This window comes from Haemorhous mexicanus, chromosome 19 (genome assembly GCF_027477595.1).
Source record: "Haemorhous mexicanus isolate bHaeMex1 chromosome 19, bHaeMex1.pri, whole genome shotgun sequence".
Lineage (NCBI taxonomy): Eukaryota > Metazoa > Chordata > Aves > Passeriformes > Fringillidae > Haemorhous > Haemorhous mexicanus.
In genome coordinates this window covers 8,729,603-8,745,584 of record NC_082359.1, presented here as the reverse complement: position 1 = coordinate 8,745,584, position 15,982 = coordinate 8,729,603, and the positions used below count along the sequence as shown (strand labels likewise).

Sequence of the window (15,982 nt, the reverse complement as noted above, 5' to 3'; positions counted from 1 at the left end):
GGTTCTCAGCATTTTTCTGGAAGCTGACTGTTCATCATAACAGCAGGTGCAACTCAAGGACCAGAACATTTTCTCCTGATGACTTTCAGCTAGAGAAGAAGAGACTATTGGAAGGAGCCAAGATGAACCAACGTGCAGATGGATTATTGTTTGTTTTGTTTTCCTTTGTCATTTTCCAATCTGTTTTAACAGGAAGGTATAGAATTGAATCTTGAAGTTATGAAATAAACAGCAAAGTGCAGGTTTTGAAAACCTGTATTTTGCTATTTATGATGTAGCTGACTGGAATGTTCTAAACTGAGAGGAATTTTGGTGAAGCTTTCACCCAGTGAGTAGTGGCAACAAGAGTGATGAAAGACCTGTTAGACAAGAGCTGAAATATTTGCTCTTTAATTGCTACTTCAGAAATCTCCTGTGGGAATTAAATGCTTCACTGAAAGGTAGAAACAGCAAAGATAGCTCCTTACCTCTATACCTGATTGCAAATCCCTGGGCTTGATTGATGTCATCTGAGAAAAAGTACAAAATGACAAAATCCAAGGAGATGTTAAAGGTGTGGGGAGGCCTGTTCTTGCCATTAAAACGAGCCAGGACGTGGTAGGTGTAACCATCCAGCAATTCCACCATATCTGTAGCATCTTTGATTTCAAAAAGGACAAAGGTGAAGTGGATTTGAGATGCTCCTGGAACTTGTATGGTCCAATAACAGACTTTGCCTGTGCCATATGTGTCAGGGAAATCTGGGGAATAGATCACAGCTGTAGCAGAAGTGTAATTCCCTCCACAGGCACCAATAAGGGCTGTGAAAAGAAGAGGAAAAGGGGGAAAATGGGAGGAAAGAAAGAAAAAAAAGAAGTAATACATTAATTTTGCCAAGCTTTATCACCCTATAGATTCTAATACTTAAATGTGACTTAAAGGTACAGACTGGCTAGGCCAGCAGGATGTAGTCTCTGCAGCTGCTCTTTCCCTCCCTCAGCACAGCTTTTGTTGCCTTTTCTTGGAATACTCATGCCTCATTACTCTGACCTATGCATCAGTCTTGAACACTGCAACTTTCCTTTGTCCTTGTGTGTGACCAGGCACCCTCTCCTGCATCCTTGCAGAAATGGGATGAAAGATAAATCACTGATTCAGGGGCTTCTATTCTAAACCTATCAGGCAGGCAGGAAAGTGGATTAGTGACTATTAACTCTCACTGCTTAATGACTGACATTCCTTCTCAGCTGTAGGAAATTGAAAACTTAAACTCCAGTGAATCCAGAGAGAACTCAAATGCCACCAACTGACAATGCATATCCACACGTGCACATACAAATTTTTACTCTCTACCAAGATCAATTCTTAGGGAGTTTCTGACAGCTGACTTAGTACCACTTGTGAGGAAAGTGAAAGAACCTCTGGAGCATGAGCAAGCATCATTTCTTGGAAGAGCTATTTCACATTATTAATGGATGAGAATTTTAGGCAGAAAGAGCAGCTTTATTTTATACTGAACAGAGGTGTTTTGCTGTTTGATGTGCAACAGCTCTCTTTGTTTTGAGCCTTTTCCCCAATTTGCTGAACATGTGAGGCCTCTCCTTTGGGAAAAGCTGAGCCTGCTTCAATACTTACTGTCAAAAAGAATGACTCTGCCATCCCCACCGCAGGGCTGAGTGTGGTCTCCAAAGCAAACACTGTTGCATTCCGTGCTGGCTGCCTCCCCGTATCTCCAGTAGTCAGGATTATTTCCACAGAAGCAAGCATAACCTGATTCCATGCCTGCAAACTTTGACAACAAAGATGCATAAGGAAGGGAGGAAAAGTATTTGAAGGAGTGACAGCAGGAGGTTGTTTGAGCAAGAAAGCTGGCAGCAGAAAATGTGTGTTTTGGAGAAGTATGATTACTCAGAGGAACCACCACAGGCTATTTTTGTTTGGGCTGTCAGGATGCTGCTTAGGACTGGGGGGAAAGATGGAAGGGAGGGCACCCTGACACAATTGCAGTAAGCAACCATATTTTCATTATTCATTAGTCATTTGTTCAGATTCCTCTGGATGCAGAGAGAGGGCTTGATCTCTGTGTTGGAAGTCCAACCTTCCACCTTTCTAACCTCCCAAGGGTTAAAAAAAAGGGCAAGAGGAGAAATATGACAGAGACCTCTAGGCATGTTGCCATTTTTGTCTTTGAAAAGGTTTTGTAATGGATGTGAAGGAAATCACCTTGAACTGCTGGCTGCGGCAGGAGCTGATGCACGTCTGGATGGTGAGTTTGTTGGAGGTCTCACTGGTGCCAGTCAGAGGTGGGGGCTCCCCATGGTCCTTGTAACAGCCCAGATTTCCTGGCACTGGGAGGAGTGACACACAGCAGTCATTCTAAAGTGCCTGTAAACATCCCACACCACTTCATGAACTACCTGGTCTCTGAGCAGCTCTCTCTACGTTCTGGGCTCGATGCTGCACTATGGGAACTCTTTGTTACTCATGCTCTGCATGATTCTTGTCATATTTTCCAAACACGCCCAGGGATGAGTGATGGGACAAAAGAGTATCATATCATCTCAGCAATATACCTGTAAGACTGTCTAGCTGGTTTCAGTAAGCTGCAGTAAAATATACAAGATAAATACCTTGCTCATTTCTCCTGAAAGAGGCAATTTAAAGAACCCAAGGCATTAAGTGGGTTCAGGGGGGTTGTGTGGTTTGTTTTTTTGGTTTTTTACTACTGGCATGCATATTCTGAAAATGTAAATTAAACTGGTTGTATTTCTGTCTGACCTTCCAAACTGGGCATTCTGGAAGTTTTCAAAACAGGGTATTTGAGGAAGGGAATCTAAACACTTTTAGAATGGAGTTTGGCAAGTTTTATGGGAGGGACTAATATAGGGGAATTTCCTAATATTTAAAACTTGAATTCTGATATGAATCTGAAGCATCGTACAAGGAGATTAAAAATGATCAATTTTACTTAAAAAAACCAAGCCATCTATTTACATTAATATGATGTTTCAAGGCTCCTTGGTCACTATGGGAGATCAGAGTTTTCTCCCTTCAGTGCTCTGTTTTTTTTTCTTGGTTTTGCACTTTTCATCAAAGCACTGGAATTTAGCCATGACCACCCCCGGGAGAGGATGTGGAGTACAATACAGTGCTGGGATAATGGCAGAAAATTATCCCTTGCCCACTTGTCATATCTATTCACATGCCTGAAATTAAATCTGTTACTAGCTCTATGTTAAGTTTTATTCTTGTGCCAGATTGACATGGATTCTTTTTGTCCACCCAACTGCCACAGCTCTGTTTGACATGATGTGCTCAGAGACCTGTATGAGTGTTTTATTTATGTAGTCATTGGTTATTAGAGTACCCAGTAAACTTATTATAAATAATGACATAACATTGCTTGAAATACTGTTCAGAAATTAATTTTGTTCTCTAAGAATACAATTTCAATTATAAATACTTGCATGGAGTTATGGCTTTGATATAGCAGCAACATTCATATAAGTACTGAGACTTCAAGTTACAGCCTGATTTAACATACCTTTGGAAATCCCCACTTGCAGCCCCACCCCAGCTGAGTACAGCTGGGCAGATAACTCATGAGAGAGCTCATTCTTTCTTGTATTGTACATGATTTCACAGCCCTGAAAAAGCTTCCTAGTTATCCAACCTAGCTCATTTTCCTAAGAGACCTGGGATTTATAATTTTTTTTCTTTTTTAAAGTAGCTTTATTAGTGAGACCTTTCAACCTTGGCTCCAGAGGATTAGTACTTCAGTATGCTAAGAAACCTGAGTAATTTGAAAACTTCTTAAATTTTTTAACTAAATCAAGCATACATCCTAAGACTAATAAGTCTCTGGTGTCCCAGCAGTATTTTAACATTCTTTGCTCTTAATATTTAGCCTGCTAAAGAAACTTGGCCAAAAAGTGAGGTATTCAGTGTTCTGCAATTACTCTCCATGTTCACCAGTGATGTTTCACTATTACACTGTCTTCACCCATTTGTATCTATTTTCTAGTTGTCCTCTTCTGCTTAAAAGGTCACTTCTTTTGCACAAGCATATTATTTTTCTTTTAAGTAGCATTTGACTTAATGAGGTCCTGGCAAACACCACAGCTTCTGCATTTTACATGTTGAGGCACATATTCAATGTATTAAAATATGGAATTAATCCTTTTGAGCTCAAAACCATGTTCCAGCTATGCTCATCTAGCTGTCTTTGAAGAGCCTCCCAGCTTTTTGCACATGCACAAATTGTTAGGGTTGTTCTTGTTCTTGTGTTCATACAGATCTGTATAACTTACCTGGCCCTGCCATTTAACACCTCCTCCATATTTCAGTCCAATTTATTACATTACATTCATGCACACTGGAAATATGATTCCAGTAATGAAATCTGTTTATGGGGAGAGAGTCATGTGAGTCATAAACATGAAGATGTAGTTAAGTGGTATAGCAAGCCTTTATTTCTTTCCTTCTTTCTTTCACATTTTGGAAGTGTAAGTTATTTCCTTTGAACTTAAACCTAACCTCATTAACAAGGAGACCAAAAAAGTCAGGAATAGCTGCAGCACTGCAAACAAACCATCTGAAGCATTCAGTTCTGAATCCTCCATGTGAGATGCACATGTTCTCTCAGCACTCAGAGCTGCAGCCTTGCCTTTTATTTTGTTTCTGTCCATTCCAGTCTGCTTAGCAGACATGAAAAAGGAGAGAGGAAGAAAAGGGAAGACAAAGCTCCTCCTGGAGTAACTACCACTGTTTTCTGTGATTGTGCTCATCCATCTTCATCTAACACTGCTAAATTCTGTACATTACCTTTGCAGAATATCAGAACACATTTCTGACTGAAGCATGTAGTGTTATGTGTAAATGTTAGAGAATGAGACACATGAGATAATCATGTGAATTCATCACCATAATGAAAAATTCTTAACTGTAGATTCTTAACTGTTGTTGAGATGAATCATTGCATGCAAATCTCCCTAGGCAATCAAGATGCTTCATGTTGTTGGCACTGCCATGGCATTATGTGGGCACAGTTAATAGGTAACTTATGTTCCAGATAATTTTCTAGTAGTAAATATCATTAAGGTAAAGAAGCTTATATAAGAATTTTTTCTCTAAAAATTTTTGAATAGGTTTTTTTTAAAAAACAATTGCTTTTTTGCTCCATCACAAAAGTCAAGTTTTGCATTCAAAAACTGACTTTGCATTTCATTTGCATACTTCACAAGATAGTTTTGATGGTCCTATGACTTAGCATCATGCTTACTGAAAACAGAAAGTCTGATGAAGAATAAAAGATTTTTTTACACAGCTTCATAAACCATGAGGTTTGTATTAAGATTTGGATGGGCTTGCAATGTACAGTTTGCTCTAAATTGCTGCAATTCCTTTTTCTAGTATCGAGTTTCAGTGCAATGCTTGAAGCAGCTGCTACTGGTCAAAAGGACATTTTGTAAATGTAAGTCTGGATTATCTGTGCAAGTAAGTGTCCAAGTTTAAATCCTCTGCTCCCCACCACAGAGAAAATGAGCAAGGCTGGTTTTAAAAGGATCCTTTGTGTAGAACAAATGGACTGGAGAGAATTTGTCTTTCAGCTTTTTTCCTGGTGCCATATCCAGATAATTTGTTAACATCTGTGGTCTTTAAAGAAAATGCAAATTTTTTCATTTTAGACCAAGTTAAATTTCTTAATTAGGAGGGTCAAGTTTCTTAAATCATACCTTATATATTAGAAAAATAAGTAAGATGTCCTCTGAACAATGAGTATCAGAGTGTTGAATGATTTTGTGTTATTTAAATTAGACTCCTTAATCTGTATTTAAGTCTAGGTAAAAGCCATCTGTCTTAAGGTCACACTGGGGTATTTGTTTGCCTAGCATGAAGATGTGAGTCATTCACATTCATAAAAACCCCAAAACAACAAAGCTATGAACACAGTAAAAAAAAAAAATCACTTTAGCTCCATTTTTCTTGTCTGTTTTTTTCTTAACTTCAGGTAAGAAATACATTTCTTCCAATCAAATGTGTGTCCACATATGGGCACCTGCTCTGGTACTTAGCAGTGGAGACCTAAATTATGCCTTAGAAATAGAGGGTACTTGCCCAAAAGAAGTTAGGAAAGCAAGTGAGGACGTTGATGATTACACTTACTAAAATGTGTAGCTGTAGTTGCTTGTTAACATGCAAGACTAGAATATCTTCTTAATATTTGGGCATATTTTAAAGAATGTGATTTGGGAAAGAAAATTTTGGAAGATACACAAATCATGACTCTGTGGACACAGTAAAAAAATAGAAAACAGTAAAAATATAAAATTCTGGAAAGAAGCTTCATGTAAGTAGCTTGTAAATGATCTGATTTCAAAAAAATCAAATGAAGTCCAAGTTGTGGTTTCACAGCAATGCTGAGTATCTGCACCTGCCAGAGACAGAATTCTACTGGAGTTCCCATACAGCACAGACACCTTTTCACTGTGTCCTCTCATATTTTTATGTTTCCTCCAAGCAGTTCTTGGAGGAACTGCCCTGTACACATTAAACTAATATAATTCATTTCATGAGCTAATTGCAATGTATGGACACATAAATAACTTGTAAAAACTCCTTTTTTTTTTTTTTTTTCCCCTCTAGATTTTAATAAATTAATGATCTATGGATTCAAAGAACTAGCAGTATTTCACAAGTTTTGTGTGATTCCCTGTCATACGGTATTATTTGTAAATACCACAATCCATTAATTCTGAGGTAAGATGAAAAGGATAACAGTGGAGGAACAATTCAGTAAGCTTGTCATTAACTCAAAGAAACCTGTTTAAAATACAGCTTAGTCTGAAACTGAAAAGAAGCTGTTTTGCCTTATCCTAGTTTGTGTTTGGAAATCACCACCCACTGTTGTGGAACTGCCAGTCTCTGCTCAGCTGAGATGCAGGCCTAAAAGAATGGCAGGGTGCTCTTACTTCGGCAGGATGGGATCTCACAGTATTTCCAGTATATTCCATCTTCATGTTCTGCAATATAGCACCATGGGCTGACATCCCCATCTGGGTTTCTGAAAGAGAAAAACAGTCACTGAAATTAATTTTTTTTTTTTTGGTGTGTGTGGTTTTTCAATTTTATCAAGCTTCAATGGCATTACTATTTTTGCTCTAGTACCTACCAAAAAACGCAAAGTTTTGCATTATGAGAAAGTTCAGATAGCTTTGGTTATTACAGTTTTCATCAAGCATAAGATGCTAGTAATGTCTAAGATATAGCTTTGTTTTAGTCTAAGGTTAAAAGGTGCAGAGATGTTTCTGGTCAGTATTGACAGAGAGGAAGATTTGCTGTCCCACATCCTGTGTACAGGTTCCATAGACTCATAAACTTGATTTTCTGCCTTGGTACAAAATAGTCCAGACTCCAACTTTCTGTGTGTATGGTGATAAAAACACTTAGGTGATAAAGTCTTCTGGGAAAGACTGAATTTTTTCCTCCTTTTCAATAAAACTAAATCCATTCCAGTGATCTCTTTATATTGATGGTTCATTCCTTATATGTCCATGATGATGATGATCACTATTTTTATAATTATTTGCTGTTGTGTAGCACCACTTACAAATGCATACCTAATTAGTCATTAGGTTATTTAAAGTTTTTTTCTATATACACTGTGAAAGGCTATTCACATTGCAAAGATCTATTTAAGAGAATAATTCTTATTTTGGACAGTCAGGTTGAAATATGACCTTTTTTTAAATTATAACCAGTTGCAATCTTTTTATCATGTGCTTTGGCATGAATTCTATAAATGACACAGCTCTACTGAAGTGTCAGTCCAGCTGCATGTTGTCATTTATGCTTATTAACAACTCTTTTGTGGGAGATCCAATTTTAGAAATTCTGTGGATGTTTTTTGGTCAAATAGCAGACTGCTGAAAACAACTGGTGAGATGAGTGCAGTTTAGATGACTAAAATGTTGCTAGTTAGGCTTTCAAACAGATTAGTAGAGGCAGTGCACCAGGAAAGTCTAAGACTAGCTATGCTAGGAATTTAGGTGTAATGCAAGAACCTCCAGTAGCTAAAAAAAGTAGAAGTCTAAAACCAAGTGAAGCTTGTACTTGAACTAACCCATTTTCCCTTGTATCCAGAGCTGCAGGAATTTTTGCAATTACATCTTCATGACAGAAACCGTATGTCAGGAATTCAATCATGAGAATGGCACTCTACATAGAAATGCCTTAAAAATGCGAGGAAATTGGAGAGAAACATGATGAATGTCTTTAGAAATCTTTGTCTTCAACCTCAGAAGTGCATGGCAGTTAGAAACCAACTCTGTCTTTCAAAATCTCCAAAAATTTCAGTCCTCATTATTTTGTTATGGTTGGAGTGAGGCATTTCCATCTTAACAGGGTGTCTTGCAGTAAACAAAGTGTTCCAAGTAAGGACCACCCATGGAGAGGTAACATGCTTCTGATTAATACTTCAAGTGTAAAATTTGATTATTCAAATGCTGTCCCCAAAAATCAAATCTCAAGGCAATGTATTATGCCTTGAAAAAGCCTTGTGAGGTATGTGCTGCCTGAGAAAAGGGAAAATCCACTTGTCCACTGTCATCAAGCAGATGAATGTCAGAGAAAGTTAAAACAGCTGTATCACAGCCCTTGACAACATTTGCATACTACAGATATACTCTGGCACTCTTAGTGACTTTCCAAGCTTTCTTTCAAGAGAATGTGAAGTTAAAAGTCATCCATTAGTTAGGACTGTCATTCCACACACCTGTGAGAATATTCCTAGGCCAAGTGATACAGCCTAAGGAAGAAAATGAGGACAATTTAATACCTAGCAGATTCAGGTAAAAAACTTTTTGGTAATTAAGTAATTTCTCAGATTAACCTATCACATTATAGGCTTCTTGCTAATTGTAGCATTTATCAAGTTCTCATTTGCTAGGTAAAACAAGTTTCAAGTAAGTGTTTTTTGAGTATCTGGATAAACATTCAGTTTCTCATGCATGTTTTTGCTCAGCTTTTACATGTTTGCTTTGTACTAACCAAAATATTAGCCAGAGATGACTGCCAAAAGTAAGATTCTGTGGATACAGCTTGTCTAGAATATTGCCACACAGCAACAATCAAAATTACATTCTTGATTCTGCTATTATTATCAAAGAGAATTCAGTGACCACTGTATTTTTCACAGCTCTGTATTAGTATGCCTATGGAGACACAGAGCTTAAAAAAAGCCTACAGAGCCTAAACATCTCTGAAAATAACTTCAGAATTGAGGAGCCAAATCAGAACTTCTTATTTAAGTTTTGTTCTAAGTTCTATCCATAGTTATGGAGGACTTCCTCTAGAAGGCAAGGAAATAGAAATGCATCTGCCATGGTTTAATCTAGTACTGTAACCCCTGACAGATGAGCTTCTGAATTCAAATAACTCTAAATCACTGATGCTCAATTAGAATTTTTAGTGACTACATAACTTTCATTAGAACAAAACTTGGATAGTGTAACAGAACCAGGCTTGTGTGTGAGGATAAAAACCATCCAGAGACTCCTCCAGACACTCACTGCACTGTGTACTTCTAATTTGGATTTTTTTTTTTTTAATCTCCACCTTTTCATTTAAGTAATCTGTAGTCTTTCTCTGTTGTGCCACCTTATCAATTGGACACATGATAGGGACTGTGCTGAGAAAGTGTGGGAGCTGGGTTGAAAATAAGGATGCTGATAGATTCAGGGTACTGATAACAGGGTAAACCAAAAAGTGTTGGATACCCATGGTTCTGACATTCTTCACTGTATAACAGGACATTTCCTAATTTTCTGTCAACTGCTTAAAGTAACACTGGGTGTTCAGGCAATGTGAAAGCAATGGGATATTTCTTACCTGCAGTAGTTATGCTCTCCAAGCCCTCCCTCCCCATTGGGATATTTCACAGTATTGTAAGGATGCTCAAAGGTCTCATTCCAAAAAAGACAAGGTTTCCCTGCATATTGGGAGGTCTGGTTCTGAGTGCCACGGTAGTCAGCCCCATTGGCTGTATAGCATTCTGGGAAGAAAGAGAAATGGAAAAAGAATGTATGTAGGTTTAGTGTTTGCTCTTCCCTCACCCTCCACCCCATATCCAAGAGACCATGTTTCCTGCATTGCTTAGGCAGCTAAAGATGCTGGCTAGGATTTAAGCTTTCTCTCAGTCAAACCTCTATTCAAGAGATTATGATGTCATTACTTTAATAAACAATGTATAAGACAGGCCTGATGGGAGGTTTACACAATTAACATGCATTTTCTGAATAAGCATAATACTTTTTACTGTTTTCCTTGTGTTTTACTCATTAGGATGACTCTTGTTAATTTTCCAAAAATGAAATCATATGACCTTATAGTCTGCTACTTATTAACCAAACTCTCATGCCACTTCAGCTAAAGTTGTGACTATCTGTACTTTAAAGTGAAAGACTTTGTAAGTGTGGATCTCACCACCAGTTACGTTCTGATTTAGAAAAATTCTTACAGATTGAATTGCCTTAGAAAGGGACCTCCTTCAGCAGAGTATGATCACAATACTGTGATTTGCTACTAAAGCATTTATGCTTTCAGATTAAAAGGCATGGGTCAGTATTCTTCTGCCTCACTCATATTTTCTCCCACTTAGATTTGTTTAATACTCAGCAAGTTAGAAACCAAAGCAGAGAATGATTTCACTAAATACATTAGCCCCTTCTCAGCTGAACTACAAATTTCCTGCTGCCTGGCTTTGCTGGGCCTTGTTAATCACAGAACTGTAGAGTGGTTCAGGCTGAAAGGGACCTTAAAGATCATCCAGTTCCAACCCCCTGGCCACGGACATGTTCACTGGCCATCTTCTGATGAAATAAATATCCACATGCATGAACAGTTTTACTTTTGCTGAAATTGCCAAGCATTTTTGATTAAGTTATGCAATGTGAGTGTGGCAGAGCATGGGAAGAAGTTGTCCAGGGAGGCTGTAGAATCTCCATCCTTGGAGATATTCCAAAGTCACCTGGACATGGTCCTGGACAACCTGCTTTAGGTGACTGTGCTTGAGCACAGCAGTTGGACAATGTGACCTCCAGAGGTCACTTTCATCTCAACCATTCTGTGATTATCTCCCAGGAAGAATCATTATAATTAGTTTACCATAAATAAGTCCATCCTGCTTATAATTAATAGCTGCTAACATTTATCATCCTTGCATTTATTTAAGAATAGGATTAAAACATAACAGTCTGGGACAGAATTAAAACTGTAGTGTTACACTGCTGTAAGCATTTCTTTGTACTGGACAGCATTACTGGGGAAATTCATTGAAAATTAGCTTTCTGCTCACTACAGGCTGTGAAACCTCCTGTTTCATCTGATAGTGTTCTCTGTAGAAACCATATTGCAGCTGCAGAGATGTTCTACTGCCCTGAGGGAGTGGGAGAGTGCTCTGAAGTATGTGCTGATCTCAGGTGTCCCTCATGAAATCTAACTTACAAAACAAGTCTAGAAAGATCTGTGTGGCTGCAGTTGGAAGAGGAAAAAAAAACCCACCCACATTTTAATCCTGATATTAACAGTGTACTGTTTTTGTATTTAGAACTACTGTAGAAGAAGGAAAAATGGATTATTAAAACCATGCCTCTGAAATTAGTTTAGTCTGGGCTCACAAATATCAGAATGGTACAATTATAATAATTATTTCAGAGTTCTATTACACAGCAGATGAAAGACAATGGTTTTGTGCTTTCACTGTGCACTTTCATGCCTAGGCAAGTTTGGATTTCTATTAAATGAAATGTTGTTGCTGAAGGCACATAGAAGAGGTGTCTGCACAGCCATTAATATATTCTGTTATCATCTGTGGACAGAAAGGTGTATAATTTAACAAAAACAAGCTTCAGGTCAATACTCCTCCTTACTGTAATTTACCTGCCTTAGCAAAACAGGTGGGCTGCATGCATTTGCTTAAAAATGCAAATCCGAGTTTCCAGTATTCAGGCCACCACAGATATTTGTGTAAACATGAAAAAAACCCACTCTAAGGTCATGACTGTGTTGCAACTTTCTTCAATGCCTCTTTTGCTTTGCAGTTAATATAAAAGCTTTTGGAAGTTATAGCTGAAAAATATAAGCTGATGAATTTTAGGAAAGAGGGAAAAACATAATCAAAATAGATAAACAAAATAATAAGTAGCAAAAAGCATTTGTGATGGGTGACAAGCACATCCAGAAAATATATCTACATATGAAAAGCAATATATACTTCCATCGACTCAGAAATTTAAGGAATGCTACAACACCTGAATTTAGTCTGGCACACAAACTAAACTGAAGTTAACTTCAGTCCATTTTAGGATCTGCTAAGACTGGCCCATGCTTTAACTTGCAGTAGTGACTTATATTTTCATGTCAGCTTTTTTTAACTGATTTTCTTCAAACTGCACTGCACTTTAGGAAAAAAAAAGGAAGAGTCAGAGCTTATCTATCTAGCCTACCTATCTCTCTTCATTCCTCTTAACTGCAGTTTTTGTTCCCCAGACAATAGGTAGCTGTATCAGGGCCTCCCGTGTTCCTTTGTGCTATCAAGAGATTTGGTACAAATGTTTCAGCTGAGTTGTAACAAAGCTCCCCTGGCTTAGATGTGGATGTGGAAAGGGGAGGCAGTGAGATACCACGGAAAATCATTGATTATCCCTGAAACACTGAAGTGAAAACTTTAAGTCATGGAATTTAGCAGCTGTTATCAAATGAAATACAAAACCTTTTGTGTTACAGGGAATTTGGATTTCCTTAAGGATTAGTAATAATTTTGCCATAGCATGGGAGCCCAATATTTTCAAATAAATATTGGCATTTTAAAAAATCAGGTCAGTTGTCCTTGCTATGCTCCCTCCTGGCTTCTTGTGCACCTGCTCACTGGCTAAGCATGGGAAACTGAGAAGTCCTTGATTTAGAGTAAGCATTACTTGGCAACAACTAAAAAATTCTTCTATTTATCACACACAGTGATTTCATCATATTTTGCTGCATGACGGCCAAGACACTACCTTAGTGATTTCACCAGGAAATTAATACTCTCAATGTGCTGAAGGTGCATTTTGTCTGCAGAAAGGCCACTGTCCTCTCTATTTCAAATCCAAGCCCTAAGAGATTCTGGAGAACAGGAGGTTAGAGCCTCCACCCTACTTTTTGTATTGTACCACTGGTGCAAGAATTCTGTGAAAAGATGAGCTTAAAAAAAGGTCACCTAGATTTGTCTGCACAGAACTAATTCGGATGAGGTCATCTAAATTAAACAGTCAGAAAAGACTGGACTGAATCCTGTTGGTAAAACTTTTCAGTTTACTCAAATCACCCGATTTCTCTTTGGTAGATTATGCAAAAGGAAGGGGGAAATGAGTGAATCAAGCAGCAACAACCACCTCTCTGTGTTGTGGCACCCTTAGGTTGAGTGATACTCCCATGACACTTTAGGGTATGAAGCCCCTCACTTGGAATGTAACATCAGAATTGTGACTCAAGAAAACAAATACTGGTTCTGTGAATTTCAGCAAGCCTTATTCCTTAAAGTTTTGTAAGATTATGGTCAACTGTGACAGAACTTGCACTGTATCCAAGTCCCAGGGGCAAGGACAGACACCCTGGGGATACCACAGCTGAGAGCCCTCAAGAAGGCATCAGGTTGCCACTGTGCTTGATAGATTTGCCATAAGGATTTTGTTCAGGCACACAAGGCTCAGACCATCCTGTCAGCTATAAACCTCTACTAAAACACTAGGGTTTCAGACAGGACATGAAGAAAGCTGTGACCACTCAAATCTAGAAGTGTGTGACCTCATACTTCTAAGATTTTAGTCAGCTGGATTTCAGACATAGTCTGAAGTAGAGGCTTATGTCAAATATGTGATTAGAATCAGTGTCCATGATGATTTCACTCAATTAACTGCCTAATGACCCTGCTGCTTCTGCTGTGTCATGGGGATGTCTGTAAACAGAATTAATCAGAGATTAATCAGAGATAATTAATCAGAGAACCTTTACAGTGGTTCTAGTCAGAAAAGGTTCCAACAGATGCTGTTCAGGCTAATGTTCATGAGCCTTTGTGAGAAAACAGGGACAGCACTTTGTGGTCAGGGCTGTTTTGTTTTCAACACATCAGGTGCCATGGTTGACAGCAAGTAACTTTTAAAATGAATGCTGAGGCCAGGTAAGCATGTACTGAGTAACAACTGCTAGAACAAAAAAGCAGAAAACAAGACTAGGGATGTTGTCCACTGTAAGTGAATACTCAGTGTGTGATACAGGTTCACAATTAGTTTTATTAGAGCCAGATCAACATTTGGAAGATCAAACAGCAGCTGTTGTAGAAATTCTTTCCATCTGTGTCGGTTTCTTCTTCAATGTAGGGACCTTACAATGATCATTTTCCTTTGTTACTTTGGGACTGCATGGCTGCCTGCACTCCACATGGGCGCCACTTTAGGATCATTTGAAAAATTAAGGTAGTGCAGACTGTAACAGCCTGATGTTTTATTGATGATTAATCACTGACATTTCAGAGTCTGCATTGGCTTCCACTGATTTTCTCAAAGACATCTATCTAGAGACTCTACAAATTGCAGACTGAAGGGATGGAGGTTTCAGGATGGTTTAAATGACTTCTTAGAGTACTTTCCAAGTTTGAGGCCTGTACATAGCTTTTGAGACTGAAAATCTTGAATGACAAACTTCTTCCTATTCCACTGGAGAGCAAAAAAAAAAAAAACAAAAACAAACAAACCAAACCACTTTGTTTGCTTAATGTTTTCAAAGCTACTTGGAGCATTGAGCAGGGTCCAGAGAGACTGACAACAATTATCAACCTGAAACTAGCCTACCCAAGCCAGAAATTACCCTACCACCTACTGCCCAACAAAAAGCAAGGTTTTCTTTTAAAGATCTCCAGATTAATGAAAGATAAATGAAAGTGGCTACTATTTAAATCTTGGGTTTCATTACAGCAGTGTAATTAAATGTAAGGTCGGACCAAAAATTAAAGGTTCCTTGAATTTACGTGGTATAACTGCCTGCTCAGTTTTCACTTGTTTTTCCTTCAGCCTTTTCTAAAAGTCAGAAAAATGCTTAAGTAGAATATAAGGGTATGAAACCAAGGGTGCCAGGTCCGATAATGACTCAGTGTGGGTTGCCTGATGCATGTGCTTGCAGAGTATTCCAAGAATAATTTTAAGTCATATCCATTCTATCTAAACTGTTCTAGTTCTGGCTGGAGATTGCAATTTAAGCACTCCTCCTTAAATGAAAGCACTGTATCTAGGTGCAGATGGCAACAGTTACAGGCACTAACCAGATGCTGCAGTCTCTAATTTGATTGAAAGGGTATAATTAGACAGCAGAAACACTTCAATGAGAAAGTAATGCACAGAGGAAAGGACAGAAACCACTTAACTGATGCCAAGATACCCCGGCAGTGACAGAGGCAGGGGCCCACGGGTGGAAGGGGCAGAACACCACATCACCTTCTTCAAATGAGAACATTTCTGTTTCCCTAGAGATGTGAATAGGGATTCTATTATCATAGGTTGCCACAGTTCTTCATGTGGGATCACTGATTAAAACCAGAAGAAGCTTCAGGAGATGAAAGACACAAATATGGCTTCTGTGGTCATTATTAAAAATATTTTTAGCATTGCAATGGTTTTCTTTGAAGATGCAGTTTTATCGACTGAACCAAAAGTTAATTTGCATACTATCATATGAGTGGTCAGGAAAAAAAAAATCTCATTCCATACTATGATGCAAAATAAATGCTTTTGGGAAGTATAAGGCTGATTTAGATCTACCCAAGTAAAAAAATAGTGTACTATTTCAATACTTTTCTATTCCAATTCATGCCAATATAATACAACCACTTATCAAAACTGTCAGGCTTCTGTGCCTGTGCTGTAACAGTAAGAACCTCCCACAACAGAACAGTTGATACAAGCTAAAGAAAAAA

The 15,982-nt window shown here is 38.2% G+C and overlaps 1 protein-coding gene across 1 annotated transcript in view; it reads right to left on the bottom strand.

Annotated features, from left to right (window-relative positions):
- Nucleotides 1-15,982, bottom strand: part of KREMEN1 (kringle containing transmembrane protein 1) — a 30,188-nt gene that overhangs the window by 10,558 nt on the left and 3,648 nt on the right. Inside the window, exons 2-6 of the mRNA XM_059863295.1 lie at nt 9,868-10,030; nt 6,951-7,042; nt 2,203-2,327; nt 1,615-1,768; nt 468-800 (exon numbers count right to left, since the gene is read on the bottom strand). Coding sequence (XP_059719278.1) covers nt 468-800; nt 1,615-1,768; nt 2,203-2,327; nt 6,951-7,042; nt 9,868-10,030 — 867 coding nt within the window. The remainder of the gene's footprint in view (nt 1-467; nt 801-1,614; nt 1,769-2,202; nt 2,328-6,950; nt 7,043-9,867; nt 10,031-15,982) is intronic.